Genomic DNA, 15,996 nt, shown 5'->3' with positions numbered 1-15,996 from the left:
TGGTACTCAGAGTGCCCCAGTTTTGCCCAGCCCCAGGCCCCCCATACTACTTCCTGGCTACCTCCACCCTTAGGCTGTAACCAACATGCCCTTGGGCTCTGATTGGTGGGAATTCCCTTGCCCTCCCAGACACACTGAGAGGTCATGGGTTTCTTCTACTGCTTCTGCTTTGGAAGTCAGCATTCCTGAAGCATTCACATGGTTCTTCTCCCAAGTGCCAGCACACATCCCTTTACTGTCTTCTAGTCAGGGAGTGACTTGGGCCCCAAGGTCATTTGGATAGTTGGTGTCTCCTAGAGACCCCTGAAAACTGGCTAATGTCTATCAGCTTTTACAGCTTAGAGGTTTCACCTTCATTTCGCTGAAAAGCCCTAGTAAGAATCACAGTCTTGGGTGGCTAGGTGGCACAGTGAATAGAGCACCAGCCCTGAAGTCAGGAGGACCTATGTTCAAATTCAACCTCAGACACTTAACACTTAATAGCTGTGGAACCTTGGGCAAGTTGCTCAACCCCAATTGCCCTAAAAACAAAAAAAAGAAGAATCACAGGCTAAAACATTTTGTTTTTTGCCAAAACCCAGGCACCCTCTATCTCCCTTAACACCTCAGGCTCCAAAGTTACTACAGAAGAATTCCTCCCAAGTTCCTTCTCCCTTTGATTTTGTTGGGGTACAGGCCTGGGAGTGGTCTACCTGGCTCAGAAGGGATACACAGTGGAATAATATGGGAGTTGAATTCCAAGTGGCTTTTTGGAAAAGCTGGTCCCATCCACAGCTCTAGCAACAATGTCCTCTGGCAAACCTGTCTTCCCACAGCCTGGCCAGCATCTGCCATCCTCCTCTGTCATCTCTGCCAGTCTGATGGGTGGGAGTGAGCCTCCAAGTTGCCTTAATGTGCATTTTTCTAACTTTTGGTGATTTGGGGCATTTTTTTTTCATACAGTTATTGACAGCTTAGATATCATCCTTTGAAAACTCTCTCTTTCCATCCTTTCACTATTTATCTTTTGGGGAAGTAGATCTTAGTCTTAGACATTTGAACCAGCTCCTGGTGCATATTCAACATGAGACATGCTGCCAAAATGTTCCCAGTTCCCTGTTTCCTTTCCAGCTACATTGGGCTGGTTTGCATAACCAGGCTATTCCCCTCTCCTTAGATCGGAAAGGCAGTTCTTTTTTCCCCTTGCCACTCCTATCTGTTTTTCATGTAATCTTTCACATCAGGTTCATATCTTTATTGGGAGTTTCAGCAAGTATTTACTAAGCCCTCCTCATGGGCCAGGCACTGGGGCCATCAGGACAGTCCCTGCTCTCACTGTCTGTGCCGCCCCCCACTCCAGTCCAGAAGAGTCTATCAGAACCAGCATCAGCTTGAAGCAAAAACACTGACCGACCGAGAACAATGCTGAAGCCTCCTTCTACCCACACCATGATTCTGGCATACCCCTCCACAGAGACACAGCCGAGTCCTTTCAAAGAATGGAGTGAACTTGGAAGATGGGGCTGATGAAGAGCCCTGGGGTGGGGGGGATCAAAGCAACTAACTCCCCATCTCTTCTTCCTTGAGTCAGGAACCAAAAGTCAAGGAAGAACTGAGCTATTCACCTCTTGGAGGAAGAAAAGGTTTTCTTTTCTTCCTGTGGATGAGTCATGGCATCCAGCAGGGGAGCTGTGCTCTGGAGGAGACACCTCCATCTATCAGCTCTGGAGAATTAGAGGTCAATCGGTGAGCTTTCACTGAACACCTTCTCTGTGGCAGGCATTGCCCTAAGAAGCAGGAACAGAAAGAGGCGCCCCCTCTAGACCGATGTGGACAGCTCCTAGGAGAGCTGGCTGTGATCATCACAGTCCCACGCTTGGCTCTTTGTCCTGACCTCCCAGGACGACCAAGGACATCATGGGGTGATGCCCTGATTGGGCAGTGGATGGGACTGAAGTGGGGTGGAGTTGCACAGCTGTGAGTCTCACTCTCTCTTTCAGAGACATCCAAGTCCAGAGGCAGGACCACAGTCAGGACGACTCTCGATGGCCCAGGATACAGTGGGTGACATGGCATCTTCCATGTCTGACTACACCCTGAGTGGCCAGCCTCCCCGCCTGTGCTTCAGTCGCCTTCATAGCCAGGCGCTAGAACAAACTGTTCTCATGAGCCATTGTGCCAGGGAAGGCTCCCCAAGCCTTGGGTGGCCCATTGCTTGCCCTCAGTTCTGCCGAGATGGTTTTAGCAGGGCATGGCTGCTTTGCAGCTACAGATTCTGGAGCCACAGGGGAGTCAGATGCTCGGAGTCCCAGGGGCCACACTTTTCATGTTCGGGGGAGATCCTTGGGAGGGCGCCGGTCCAGGCTGAGGGTTGACTTAAAGGGAGCTTCTGTTTTCCTCTTAAGTTTTATTATTTTTTTTTCAACCACACAAAATTCTCTCTCATGCCCAATCCTCTAATTTGGGGGAAAAAAGAAAAAAACTCATAACAAATATACGTAATTTTAAAAAAAAATTCGTATTTTGGCCATGCCCTAAAGCTGAAGCTCCCCCCAGCAAACCCCTCCCCTCTCTGCCAGGAGGATGAGAGACCCTCCCGTGGTCATTGTGTATGAGGCTTTCTGAGTCTGCATCTCCTCATCATTTCTCACAGCACAGTCAGAGTCCCTGAACGTCCCTTAGGCAAGCACAGACCAGCCCTTGCTGGGCCAACGAGCCGCTGCCGATGCTTCTGGGGTCCTCTCTCACTGCCATCTTTTGGGAGGAGACATGTAGCACTGGTATTTATTGGGTCACAGGGTGTTTTCACAGTTCACTCACTTTTTAGGGCTGGTTCCCAATTGCTTCCCAGCTGGAAAAGGAAGGTGTGAGTGTCGTCCATTTCCCCCAGCCCTTAGAGTTTCGTTCATCTTCCATTTCTTTTTCAACTTGGCCAGTATGATGGGAGTGAGGGGAAACCTGAGAACGGCTTTAAGTGGCACTGCTCTGATTGTTAGTGGTTGAGTAGCAAGGGAGCCCTGCAGTGGACAGAGTGAGTCAGGAGGACCTGTGTTCAAATGCAGCCTCAGACACTATAGCTGGGTGAACCTGGGCAAGTCACTTCACCCTGTTGGCCTCAGTTACCTCCTCTGTAAAATGAGCTGGAGAAGGAAACAGCAAACACTCCAGTGTCTTTGCCGGGAAAACCCCAAAGGGGTTGTGAAGAGGTGGACAAACAGCAAAAACGATGGACGACCTGGCGTGTTTTTTTTTTTCCTAAGGAGACAGCCTGCTTTCCCCCTAGAAGACCGCCTCTCCATCGCCCTTAGATTATCTGTTAATCGGAGAATGACTTATTCTCGTAAATCGGAAATCAGTTCAATGTCAATCCGCACCGAGGCCTTATCCGAGACCCCCGGGAGCACACGATGCCTTGGCCAACAGCCTGCGGACAGATGCTGGCAGGGATCGATCCCACGGTCGGAGGCTCCGGACCCCGGCCAACCACCTTCGAGGGCCCAGGCCAGAGCGGCCCCAGAGAGGGGGACGATGGAAGCACTGCTTTTCCCCAATCCCGAGTCTCTCGGGCAGACCCTCGCCCCCCACCCCGGGCCCGACCGCTTCTTACACCGGAGAGTGCTCCCGGTGTCTCCAGGCCGCCGCCCCCGCCCCAGGACGAGGCCACAGGCGGGGACCCATACACGGGACGGACACTCCCTGGGGCGAGTGGATGGAAAGCCAAGCATCCTTTAATGAGAAACGTTCCCGCCCGCGACGGCCTCTGCCAGCGCGCATTTAGGGTTAGGATCCCCTCCACCCCCGCAGGGGGCCAGGGAGGCCCCGGAGCTCCCACCTGAGAGCTCAGACAGACCCGGGGGATTGCCCCAGGACTGGGCCCTGCCCCCGGGAGTCTGGTCCCCTGGGAGCGGGGTGGGGGTCAAAGCGGAGGAGGGGTCACTATCAGAGGGGGAGTAGTCACGGTCAAGGGAGGCGGGGTCACGGTCAGGGAAGGAAGGGTCACGGTTATGGAATTCGAGTCCGGGCCTAAGGCAGGCGGGGTCACGACCAGGGGGGGCGGGGTGATAACCAAGGGAGGCGGGGTCACGGTCATGGGAGGCGGGGTCACGGTGGCCAGCCCATGGGCGCTCAGATCGAGGGGGGGCGGAGTCACGGTGAAGGAGGGCAGAGTCACCTCCAAGGAGGGCGGAGTCAGCGTGAAAGGGGGCAGGCCGACCGAGTCCCAGGCGGGATGGGGAGAGGGGGGCGGGGGCACAGTCAGGGGCGGCGGGGTCACGGTGAAGGGCGGGGGCGTCACGGTGAAGGGCGGGGGCGTCACGGTGAAGGACGCCCTGGTCGCGGTGACAGACGACGAGGCCCCAGAGGGAGGGCTCAGGGTCCGGGAGGACGACTTGGGGGCGGCCGGGGACGTGGTGAAGCTCGGGATCAAGGTTTGGGACGGCCCCAGGACGGCGCGGGCCGGAGTGGTCGCCTGCTTCGGCCAACGCTGGGCGGAGGAGTGGGCGCGCTTCGGGGTGGACGGGGCCGGGGGCCGGGTCACGATCAGGGTCTTTGGGGCCAAGGACTGATGGATGGGGGACATCCTTGACTTTTGGCCCACATCGAACTGCGTATCGGGCACGCTTCTCGGGCCGGCGGCGGGCGAGGGCCTTGGCTCCGGGGACCGCAGGGGGTGGGCCCGGATGATCATGCTGAGGGCGGGGCCGGGAGCGGAGCCGGGATGTCAATTATCCTGATGACCAATCCGAGTCGGGACTACGAATCCCAGAATGCTGCGAGCACGGGGAGCTGCGCGCGCAGGCGCGCGCGGACGGCTCTTCGTTCGAGGGGCGGGGCGGGGCGTGACGACGCTTCCCGGCATGCCGCGCGGCCGCGGAGCTAACGTGGCGTGCGCCAAGGGCGGGACGTGGGCGGGGGTCACCTTGGCAACCAGCCCGCGTCCCTCCGGCCTGCTGCTCGGGACTAGGCGCCAGAGTGCGGCTTGCGGCCCGGGAGTGGCGTCCAGTGACATGCGCCGGGCCACCCTGCGTGCGGGGCGGGCCGGGGGCGGGGTGTGCGTGCGGGGCGGGCCGAACCGGAGCTGGAGGCGAGCGGTGTAGAGCCAACGCCATGCGCAGGGTCGAGCGCAGGGACGCCCCGGGCCCGGGGCCGCAGGGCAAGGCCTCGCTGGAAGGGCCGCCGGCGGAGTCCGGGCCCGGGGCTGGGGCTCGGGCCGAGGCTGGGGCGCGCCGCAGCACCGAGTCCGAGGTTTATGACGACGGTACCAACACCTTCTTCTGGTGAGCGTCGGGCGGGCGCGTGCGCGGGGGGAGCGCGCGCCCCCCCCCCCCCGCCCCCACCCCCCCCCCCCCCCGCTCCAGACCCCCCGCCGTGATGGCGCTGGGAGCCCCTCCCTCCTCGCCGTATCTGACCCCTTGACCCCCCTTCCACCCTGCAGCGGCGTTCGGAGCTTCTGCCTCGATCCTCTGACCTTTCTTTGGCCCTGGTAGTGCCGTGGATCCCTCATCTCCAGAACCTTGAGGAGTCCCCACGTGGTGTGGCCTCGGGTCCGACGCTCAGGGGATGGCTTCTTGGAGAAGGTCGCCCAAAAGGCATTGGTTAAGCGCCTCGGAAGCTCTGGGTCTCCTGGGGCCAGATAAATGGGAGTAACTCTTCCCGCCCCAGGCGCCGGCGGGGATAGGAATTAAGGTTCTCCTCGAGGGTACGATTATTCAAAGGCAACCGAGAAAGCTGGAGTAGTGAGAGCCTTCCAGGTAAAGAGAACAGCCAAGGCAAAGTCTCGAGATGGAAGGTTTTGGTGGGACATCCAGGAGGCCTGGGTCTCTGAATCAAAGAGTATCAGGGAATGAGGTGCAAGAAGACAGGAAAGGTTATGTAGGGCTATGAATGCCAAACACAGCTTGGTATTAGATCCAGAACGTGATAACGCCGGGACATGATTGGACCTGCCTCTTGGGAAGATCTGTTTGTTACCTAAGTGGAGAACTGGCTGGAGTTGGGGGAGGGAGGAATTTGAGACAGTAGAGTCTATTGTAATAGACCAGGCCTGAGGGGTGTGAGGGCCCACACCTGGGAGGAGGGCAGTGTCTCTGGAGAGAAAGAAGTCTTGGTGAGGTGTTGCAAAGCCTAATGGGTCAGAAATGGTTTAGAGGTGAAATAGACAGGAGATGTTGTAGAAGTGAAATGGACCAGGGATGTTGCAGGGGGTGAAATGGACCAGGGATGTTGCAGGGGGTGAAATGGACCAGGGATGTTGCAGGGGGTGAAATGGACCAGGGAACGTGCTGGGGTGAAATGGACCAGGGATGGTGCAGGGGGGTGAAATGGACCAGGGATGTTGCAGAGATGAAATCAACAGGCTTTGGCACAATATTGGATTTGGGGGTGAGGCAGAGGAGCCCACGTTAAAGCCTAGGTTGGGAGTTTGGGAAAATAAGAGAATGGGGATGGTTTGGCTCTTGTCTCCTCAGGGCTGCTATCCAAACACAGGTCAGTGAAACACATGGTCACACTATCCTGTGGGTCAGATGGGTCACCTAGATCAAGGCCACCAAGGACTATAGGTGTCCTCTCTAGTCTGCAGAGGAGGAAGCTCAGTCTCTGGGAGGTCAGTGGTAATGATGGTGATGGTAAATGAGAGCCAGCCTTTCTGGAGTCCTTTAGTGTTCTCAAAGTGCTCCCCATGACAGCTCTGGGAAGTTGGGGATGTTTAGATCCCCATTTTACAGCTAGGAAAACTGAGGTACAAAATGGTGAAGGGTCTTCCCCAGGGTCACAGTGCTTGTCAGTGTCTGAAGCTAAGCTCCCTGGCTGTTTTTCTGACTGCCCCTTGCTGTGCTGCAAGGCACAGATGGCCCAGCAGCTGCCCTCCAGCTTTGTGGGTGGTAGGGAACACAGCTGAGGAGCCTGCACAGACCTAGGGGTTGGAGGGATAGAGCAGAGGATTGAGCACCTTTCTACTCCCCTGCTCACCCAGTCCTGGCCCCCATGGAGGGGTGGCTTCCCGACTTTACTCATCCCCTCTCTCTCTTCCTGGCTCCTGGCAGTCTCTGAATGCTCAGGTGCTACATCCTGCAGGGCAGAGAGCCTCTCCTTTCTGTCTCCTTGGGCCCTGGATGGGTCCTGTTCCACCCCCCATCTGTCCCCCTGGCCATGACCTGCTCCCCCCCCTTTCTCTCCAGCAGCGCTGGGTTCTCAGCCACCCACTGTACTTTCCTACTTTCCCTTCTTAATGTCCATGTGTCTCCTCTTTGGTCCATCCCTGCTACCTTACCTTCTGGGCAATGGTTCCCCAAAGCTTTGCCCAAGCTAAGGATACAGCCATCTTTTTGACATGCAGGCCTCCCCAGGCTTACATGTCTAATTCCCCTTTGGAAGTCGTCACTCTCACCTTCTCAAGGCATAACAAAGCCTTATCTTCCCCCCAAAACTCCTCTCTGGGCCCCCTCCGCCTTTGCTCACTTCCATATCCAGTCTCTGGCCACGCCTCTCTCCAGGCCCTCACTTCTCTCTCTCCTGGGCTCTCCCTTCCCCAGCCATCCTCCACTGTGCCCCGAAAGCTGTTTGCCTGAAGGGCTGTTCTGGGCAGGTCCCCTCCAGCCCCCTGGTGGGATCCCAGCAGCTTGGTGCTAGGCTAAGCAGGGACTGTAGGAGATGGGGGGGGGCCGTTCCATTGTTTGTTGTACACAGGAGGTGTCCCATAATGCTTTTTGAATGAAAGATGTTGTAGTTGGAACTGTGGGCCAGCCAAGGGGAGAGGCTTATCAGGACCCCCAAAAAGCATTGGCTGAGTGAGGATGCCCCCCCTAGGCAGCAGCTGCCACCGCCACCACCATGCTACCTGTATGAAGCTAGAGTCTTTTCACTCATATTTATTCCATCTGGTTCCCTCCAGGGATCCTCACCCAGCTGGCTTCAGATCCCTAGAGGCTTCCTGAGGCAGCTGGACACAGTGGCCTCTGAGGGCTCTTGGTTTCCAGGCTGTGGCCCTGTGAACCCTTGCTCTCTGAGTTTGCTGCCCACTGCCAACATCTGGCCCCAGACAGTTTGAGACTCCTGCCTCCCAGTCGCATCTCCCTACAGAGGGGTTTGGCTTCTGTCTGGGGGGTTGGGACGAGCCCTGATGAGGTCATGGCTCACACAGTTGGGGGAGAGGGGTCATGGGAGGCAGGGGGGCAAAGGTGGTCTGCAGCCAGATTGCCCAAGGGAGGAGGGGGTTGCCTTTTCTCCTCTGAGCAGAGTTAGAAGGAAATTATTTTGGCAATTGTGAGGGGGTAAACCCGAGGCACGAAGACCAGGTATGATTGGAGAGGAAGGGGGTGGGGAAGCTTGGGTGACAAAGAGGAGGTAGGCTTGGAGGTAGTCCTTGAACCTTTACACTTACACACCAACCAGGGAGACTCGGTGGTGGCATTCTCTTAGGCCAGGGGGCCTCTTCTGCTCTGTTCCTTAGGGTCCCTTCGGCCCAGCCTCAGAATTGTTCAGATGGGGTGGGGCCCTGTGTTCTCCCTCCCCCTGTCCCGGAACTTGAGCAGGCATGCTCAGTGCTATCTGGGAGCCTCTCTGCCTGTTGATGTTGACCTTCTGATGCCCAGCCCTTGCCAGCCTGGGCAAGTGTGAGGGACAAAGGGCTACGAGGCCAGAGAGGAGGCACAGCTTTTCTTGTCTCTCTTTTCTCTGCCAAGGAGCATGAGTGGTTTTGACCCACTGCCCAAAGTGATGAACAGGTCCCCAGGAGTTGGTCAGAGCTTCCTGGGCTCCTGGATGAACTGGTCCTTGATCTTTGAAAGAAGGTCAGAGCCAGGAGGGGACCAAGTCCCCTATGAAGGAATGAATGGGGCATTCTAAATGGAAGGGAGTTCACCTTTCCATTTGGGGGGATAACATATTGGAGGTTCCCACACCATGGTTGATAGAAAGATCTGTTTACCCTCAGGGCCCAGCCTGGTCCAGCCCATAGATCCTTCATGTCCAGGGCCTCAGGGAAAGGGGGGGGGGGGTTGGGAATGAAGGCAGAAGGTGTGGAGCTGGTGACTCCTGGCTGAGTGACTGGTCACCATGTCCACCATTTTGTCGATGTTTGGGCCTTTCTCCACTCTTGGGCCAGAGGTTGCGTCATGGGAATCTTGGGTGCATGATACAGACATCAACTCTAAGAGACAGGGTGGTTGTGCTGTGAAATTTGGGGTCCGGAGGAGTCATGAATGGTTTGATGCCAGCTTGGATATTAGCCTTGAGAGAAAGTGTGCATTGGCTGAATCTCTCCCAAATCCTCTTCACAAGCATACAGCACTTTGTCTGAAACCAGTCTGGGGGCCTTGGTGGCCCTGGAGCTCAGGAGTCAGGTCACTGGAGGCCAGCAAAGCTCATGGGCTCTTGGGCTACCTTTGAGGGGCCCTTGGCCAAGATGACAGCACCCTAAATTAGGCCCTTGTTCCTGGCCAGAATCTGAGGAGCTGCCTTCTAGTTCCTGCTCCCCAGCCTTGGGCAATTTGGAATTCCTTCACAGAGCAGTTTTTTGGTCCAGAATCGCCCCACAGAGTCCTTCAGGACAGAAAGCTTTAGTTTTGTGTGGCATGACTGCACGCTTTAGGTCAACATTTTTTTGTTGTTTTGTTTTTTTCTTCTCCCCCTTCCACCATCTTCTTACCCCTCTCTCCCCTCCTTTCCCTTTTCCCTCCACTCTCCCCTTCCCCTCCCTCTCTTGCCCAAGCTGAGTTCTTATGGAATTTTCCTGCCCTTCTGGTATTCTTTGATCTTAGGCTCCAGAAACACCTTCCCCTTTTGTCTTAGAGACCCAGGGTGAAGCATCACAGTCTGGTCCCTGGCTTGTCCCTCGCTTTGGTCAGCCCAGGGCTTCATTGCCTTGGCACAGGGTGATATCTGTTTGAGGTTCTTGGGGGAAAGAATCTCGGGGCTCTGCCCCCCAGGACTGGCCAGGGCCTTAGGGCTGGGTTTCCTGGGAATGCTGGAATGACTTGAATGCTTGCAGAGGCGCCCCTGAGGGTGGAGCAGGGCTTGGTACTAGTTTGACCAGAAAGGAGGCCTCATACCTGAGAGGAGCCTGATTCCAGAGCTCCACATGCTTCTTCTGAGCTGGAAGTGGACAGCTGAGTTTCCCTGGGAAGCTAAGCGTAGACTCATTTGGAAAAGTTTAAAGGTTTTTATTCTGAAATTGAAACACCCCAAAATAAGCATTTCCATATTCCTAGCAGAACACAGAGAAAAGATTGCCAGGAAGCTAGCTACCTCCAGAAGGCCTCATGAGGACGCAGCCAGCTCTGGGGCCCCTTTTCTTTGCTGTCTACCCATAACTCCATCCTTTGACTTCCCTCTGTTCTCACATTTTCCTACTGGCCTTTTTCTTTCTTTTGCTGGCATTGCCGTTGCTTACTCCACCTTTCCCTCCACTCCCACCCCCTGCCCAGCCCTTCAGTTAAAGAACAAACAACCTTGTAAAAGGTGCTCAGCTGCACCCCCACCTCGGTGTGAGGCCTCTTCTTCTTGCTGGTGGGGATGGCATGGTTGACCCTGTGGTGTCTCAGGACAGAGGCCTTTGGTGCCCATGGATGCCAGCATGATGCCACACGGCATTTTTTCCTGACCCTTTTGGTTTCCAGGGCACTCTCTGAATGTCGGACCTCTCTCAGGGATTTCTTGGGGGAGCCTCTGGATGCAGAGCCCTGTAGGCCAGTGGGGGTCAGGCTGGGGAGCCGTGGGCTGGCATTGGCTTTGCCTGGTGGTCCCCTTTCGTGTTACCTCCAGGCTTCTGGCTGGTGTCTCATGGCATTCTGGGGCAGAAGGGCCTACTTCCTGGAGTTTCTCCCTATTTTGTGGTCCTTCCTTGGCCTGATCCAATTTCCTTCTTTCCCTTGGAGTCCAAGTTGTTTTTGGGCAGATTCTCTGCTGTGATGTGATGGGCAGCTCTTTCTTGGGAAGTTCTCAGCTGTCTGTCCGAGTGCCTGCCTCTCACTGCCCTTGCCCACCACAGGCACTCATGGATGGGCTTGTGGGATCAGAAGTTTCAGGTTAGAGCTTAGAGTTAGGGCTTATCTCCACCCAGCACATGTCCACAGGCTCCCAAGGGGTCTGAGGATAGATTTGGGGGGGAGATGGTGTCTGTGAACTTGGCCTTTTTTTCCTACACAGGTGTTTTGATCACTGTTCCAGTTTAATTGGCTTCCTTTATAAATGCTTGTATTTCATTTTATACATTTAAAACCAGCGTTCTGAGCTTCACCAAAATGCAGAGGAACACAAATAGGTTTCGGAAGCCCTGCCTTCCTGAGAGGGTTATGGGATCCAAAGTCTTCTCTGCCTCCAGAAAGGTGCAGCCAGTGTTCACATTCATTTGGCATGTTTTCTCCCTCTCCCCTCTCCCACAAACCCTGAAAAGAGTCACTGAACCTTGGGCCCTGTCAGCAGGCAGGAAAAATGGGTCCCCACACTGACTACGTGTGTGTCCAGACAGGCAGTCAACCTTCTCCTCTGTCCTCGGGAATCATGATCAGTCATTGCATTGACCGAGCCAGCTCAGGTCAGCAAGCATTTATCCATTGCTTACTGTGCGCCAGGCACTGTGCTGAGGGCTCTTGTGGACCTTAGGCTCCCAGGGGAGACTTCACATGGAAGGTAGATACCCTCACCCTATCCCCTGATACACCCCCTTTTCTCCCTCGTGCATCTTCCCTGCAAAGGGTCTGACTGTGTGCCCCCCCACCTTTAGCAAACTCTGGGAGCCCCCTGTTCCCTCTGGGGCCACATAGAAAATTCTCTTCATGACTGTTCCAGCCTTTCTTGTCTTCTCTCCATGTACTTTGTAGGCACTGGGCTGTGCCTGGCATGGGTTGCTTCCCCAGCTTCTTGCCTTCCTTCAGGTCCCAGCTGAAACCTCAGGCCTCAGGGCAGCTAGGTGGCACAGTGAAAAGAGCACCAGCCCTGGAGTCAGAAGGATCTGAGTTCAAATCCACCCTCAGACATATAACACTTACTAGACATGTGACCTTGGGCAAGTCATTTAATCCCAATTTCCCTGTCCTCCCCCCCCAAAAAAAAGTTAAAAAAAAATCTCAGTAACTTCCTTCCCCATTTTAGCCTTTATGTTCATTGTATGTCATGTTCACACATTGTCCCCCTGGTAGATGGGGAGCTCCCCAAGGGCAGGAATGGCTTTACCTCCCCTGTATCCTTGCGCTCAGCACAGTGCCTGGCACACAGTCTGTGCTGATGGGCTGGAGGAAGGAAGATGTGTGCACTGCCCATAGTGGAGGGTCTGGGGTCAGAGCTCGTGTCGAGGTGAGACTAGATGACCCTGACGGCCCTTCAGTGTGCACCACAAATGATGACTTTTGTAACTCTGTCCCCATTTTCCGTGTGTTTCAGGAGAGCCCACACCTTAACAGTCTTGTTCATCCTCACCTGCGCCCTTGGCTATGTGACCCTGCTTGAAGAGACGCCTCAGGACACTGCCTACAACACCAAACGGTACACCAGGGCCCCGGGGCCTGCCTCCTCCCCCCAGACAGACACGGTGGTCCCTCGGGCTGCTCCTCCTATGTCCCTGGCCTGGGCCCTTGGCACACCCAGCACCTGCTTTGCTGGAGTGCATGATGGCCCCATCAGGAGTAAAGTGCTCCAAGACCCTTGAGCTGGTGGGAACAGGTGGCCGCCCTCAGTGGCTTCTAGTTGGCTTTCTTGGTATTTGATTTCCCTGGTTCAGGTATCAAAACCACATTTGTATTGTAGAAGGAATTGGGGACCACTCTCTCCCTTATTTTTCCCATACAATTTATATAGTGTTGAAATTTGTTGTTCTTAAAACATTTGGTAGAACTTGCTGGGAATCCATCTGGTCTTGAGTTTCTTGTTTCAGGGAGCTCATGTTTGGCTTGTTCGATTTCTTTTTCTATTTCCTCTTTTGTTAATCTGGGCAAATTATATTTTTGTAAATAATTCATCCACTTCATTTAAATTGTCAGCATTGTTGGCAGTTGGTTGGGCAAAATGCTTTTTAATAATTGCTTTAATTTCATCTTCATTAGTTCATTTACTCTTTTTACTTTTGATATTGGTAATTTGGTTTTCTTTCTTTTAAACATCAGTTTAGTCAATATTTTTTTTCTTTCATAAAATCAGCTCCTAGCTTTACTTGTTGGTTTAATGAGTATTTTTATTCAATTCTATTAATCTCACCTTTGATTTTTTGGATTTCTATTTGGATGTTTAGTTGGGAAGGTTTTGATTTTTTTTTTCTAATTGGTTTAATCACATGCTCAATTTGTTGATTTATCCTTTCTCTTTCTTAATTGATGTATTTAGAGATAAAGAATTTTCTCCTAAGTAGCTTTGGCTACAATAGATAAATTTTGGAACATTGTCTTATTGTTGTCATCATGTTTAATGACATTATTGATTGCTTCTGTGATTTGTTCTCAGACCCACTCATTCTTTAGAATTAGTTTATTTAGTTTCCAATTAATTTTTTTATCTATGTTACAGAAATCCTTTTTTAAATGTAATTTTCTGGTTGCATCTTAGTCAGAAGTAGATTCATTTAGTGTTTCTGCTTTTCTGGATTTCCTTGTAAGGTTTTTATGTCCTGATACTCAACCAGTTTTTATAAAGGTGCCATGCATATGTGAGAAATAGATCTACTCGGGGCAGCTAGGTGGTGCAGTGAACAGAGCAACCGCCCTGGCCTCAGACACTTAACACAAAAACTAGCCGTGTGACCTTGGGCAAGTCACTTAACCCCAACTGCCCTCCAAAAAGCAAAAAAAAAAATTTACAAATAGATATATTCCTTTTTATTCCTGTTCAGTATTCTCCAAATGTCAGTCATATCTAGCTTTTCTAAAATTGCATTCATCTTCTTAACTTCTTTCTTTTTTATTTTATGGTTAGATTTCTCTAGGTCTAAGATGGGTAAATTGAGGTCCCCCACTAATATAATTTTACTGTTTATTTTTTCCTGTAACTCATTTTACTTTTCCTATAAGAAGTTGTACGCTCTGCCTTTGGTGCATTGATACTGAGCCTTTGGCTTGGCTTTGGCACTTGCTGTGGCTTCTCGTGGGTCAGAGATATTGGGGACTTTTTGTTTCACTAGTACTTTCAGTCAGACCTTGTTCCGATGAGATGCAGGGGGCCTTCTGAGGGCCTACTGACAGCCTTAGCTTGTGTTGAACCTGAAGGCCACATCAGCCCTCAGTGGTGTTCTTGCCAGGGTCCTCCACGAACAAGCAAACCCTGCTGCTTGTCATCTTACTGAAGGGCCAGAGTCCCTAGTACCAATGTGCCCCACTCAGAGACAACTTCCTGGGCTCTTTGGGAGGAGGGGGCCCTTGCCATATGGTAGCCCTTGGCTAGAGAGTGCATTAACAGCCTCTTGGGGTTAAATGTATCCAAGCCAAATTCAAGGGGCTGCCTGGGAGTTGGAAATCTGATCAAATATACCCCTGCTAGGGTGGGCTGTGATGGATGGTAGCTGTGCTGTGACCCCTCACCAAGCACAGAATCAGTATCTACACATAGCACCTACGTGTGCTGTGTCCTGTGCCAAGCACCTTACAAATGTTAACTTGTGATCCCCACAGGAGCCCTGGGATGTCTGTGTTATTGTTATTACCTCTGTTTCACAGATGAGGAAACTGAAGCAAACAGGTTCAGCAGCTTGCCCAGGGTCACCCTGCCAGTCAGTGTCTGAAGCTGGCTTTGAACTTCCTGACTCTGGGCCTGGGGCCTCCTGGCTGTTCGGCCCTCTGGAGGAGCAGGGCCTGGCCCTTGGGCTGCTTTCCTAGGGTGGGGCAGCCCATCGTGGCAGGGTGACTTAGAGGTCCCAGATAGTGAAGGGGCTCTTTACCCTTTGTCCTCAGAGGAGTCGTGGCCAGCATCTTGGTTTTCTTGTGCTTTGGAGTCACACAGGCCAAAGATGGACCGTTCTCCAGACCTCATCCAGGTAACTTGCCATTCTCTTTTGAATTTACTGCACTGGCCTTAAGGGTGGTAACTGTTGGCAACTGGTCACATGAGACTTTGCTTGCCCTGAAGAACCCCTGGGGCTCTCCAGGTGTATGGGTGAAGTGAAGTCCTTAGGGGAAAGAGACAGCTGTGCATGGTCATCATGTGGGGGCTGGATGGCCTCTGATGAGAGGACAGGGTTTGGGACTGTCTGTAGCTCCTGGGGATGCTGGCCTAGCCAAGCTATGGGAGGAGCCTGGAGAGGGCACAAGGGCTGGTCCAGCTGGTGAGGTTGTGCTTCTGCTCTCTGTAAAGTGCCTCACCCATGCCTAACCCAGAAAGACTTTGGAGTCTTACGTCCAGGTGGCCTAGGCAGACTTATCCCCCCGTCTTTTGGATCCCCAGTGGCCTTTTTTTTCATTCCTCTTTCTCCTTGACCTCCATGTGGCCTTGGACACTGGTGATCACTTTCTCCTCCTGGATCCTTTCTTCTCTTTAGGTTTTCACCCCTCCCTGCTCCTGGCTCTCCTCCTTCCTCTCTGCCCACTCCTCCTCCTTCTGCTTTGCTGGATCCTTCTCCAGGCCATACCCTATAACCATGTGGGTGTCCCTCAGGTTCTGTCCAGGATCTTCTAAACTACTTCACTTGGTGATCTCATCAGCTTCCGTGGATTTAACTCTTTATGCTGATGATGCTCAGATCTACCTTTCCTGCCCCAACCTCTCTGCTGACCCCTAATCTTGCATCTCTAGCTGCCTTTCAGACATCTCAAACTGGACATCCAGCAGACTTCTTCAACTAAATATGTCCAAAGCAGAGCTCATGATCTTACCCCCCAAACCCTCCCCCTTCCATCCCCTATCCCCCACCTTCTCTATGACTGCAGAGGGCAATGCCCTCCTCCCAGTCTCTTAGGCTCACAACCCAGGAGTCACCCTGGACTCTTCACTCTCTCACAGTCATATCCAATATGGTATTAAGAATTGTCGATTCCACTCTACAGCACCTCTGGTGCATTTCACCTCTGCAGCACCTCTGGTCCATTTGACCTCTGTAGCACC

At 53.3% G+C, this 15,996-nt stretch overlaps 3 protein-coding genes across 7 annotated transcripts in view; 1 reads left to right on the top strand and 2 right to left on the bottom strand.

The window, feature by feature from the left end:
- The window catches only part of ANO9 (anoctamin 9), a 165,435-nt gene that overhangs the window by 24,460 nt on the left and 124,979 nt on the right, over positions 1-15,996 (bottom strand). The gene's annotated exons all lie outside the window — the stretch shown is intronic.
- Positions 3,896-4,666, bottom strand: LOC138176997 (uncharacterized). Its single transcript, XM_069107984.1, has one exon. It carries the CDS (start codon positions 4,664-4,666, stop codon positions 3,896-3,898), a length of 771 nt encoding a protein of 256 aa, XP_068964085.1.
- Positions 4,253-15,996, top strand: part of PTDSS2 (phosphatidylserine synthase 2) — a 39,440-nt gene continuing 27,696 nt past the window's right edge. Inside the window, exons 1-4 of one of the 5 annotated variants that reach the window (XM_069107950.1) lie at positions 5,043-5,094; positions 5,164-5,255; positions 12,358-12,459; positions 14,850-14,932. In XM_069107950.1, the coding sequence (XP_068964051.1) occupies positions 5,086-5,094; positions 5,164-5,255; positions 12,358-12,459; positions 14,850-14,932 (286 nt within the window). In that variant the 5' untranslated portion in view covers positions 5,043-5,085. Of the gene's footprint in view, positions 4,407-5,042; positions 5,256-5,704; positions 5,730-12,357; positions 12,460-14,849; positions 14,933-15,996 lie in introns of those variants that run through there. The other 4 variants (XM_069107952.1, XM_069107949.1, XM_069107951.1 and 1 more) reach the window with 4 other exon arrangements.

Source organism: Petaurus breviceps, unplaced genomic scaffold (assembly GCF_028583685.1).
Source record: "Petaurus breviceps papuanus isolate PSGF00001 unplaced genomic scaffold, PetGlider_PUasm1.0 90317, whole genome shotgun sequence".
Lineage (NCBI taxonomy): Eukaryota > Metazoa > Chordata > Mammalia > Diprotodontia > Petauridae > Petaurus > Petaurus breviceps.
This window is presented reverse-complemented; position numbering and strand designations above follow the sequence as displayed.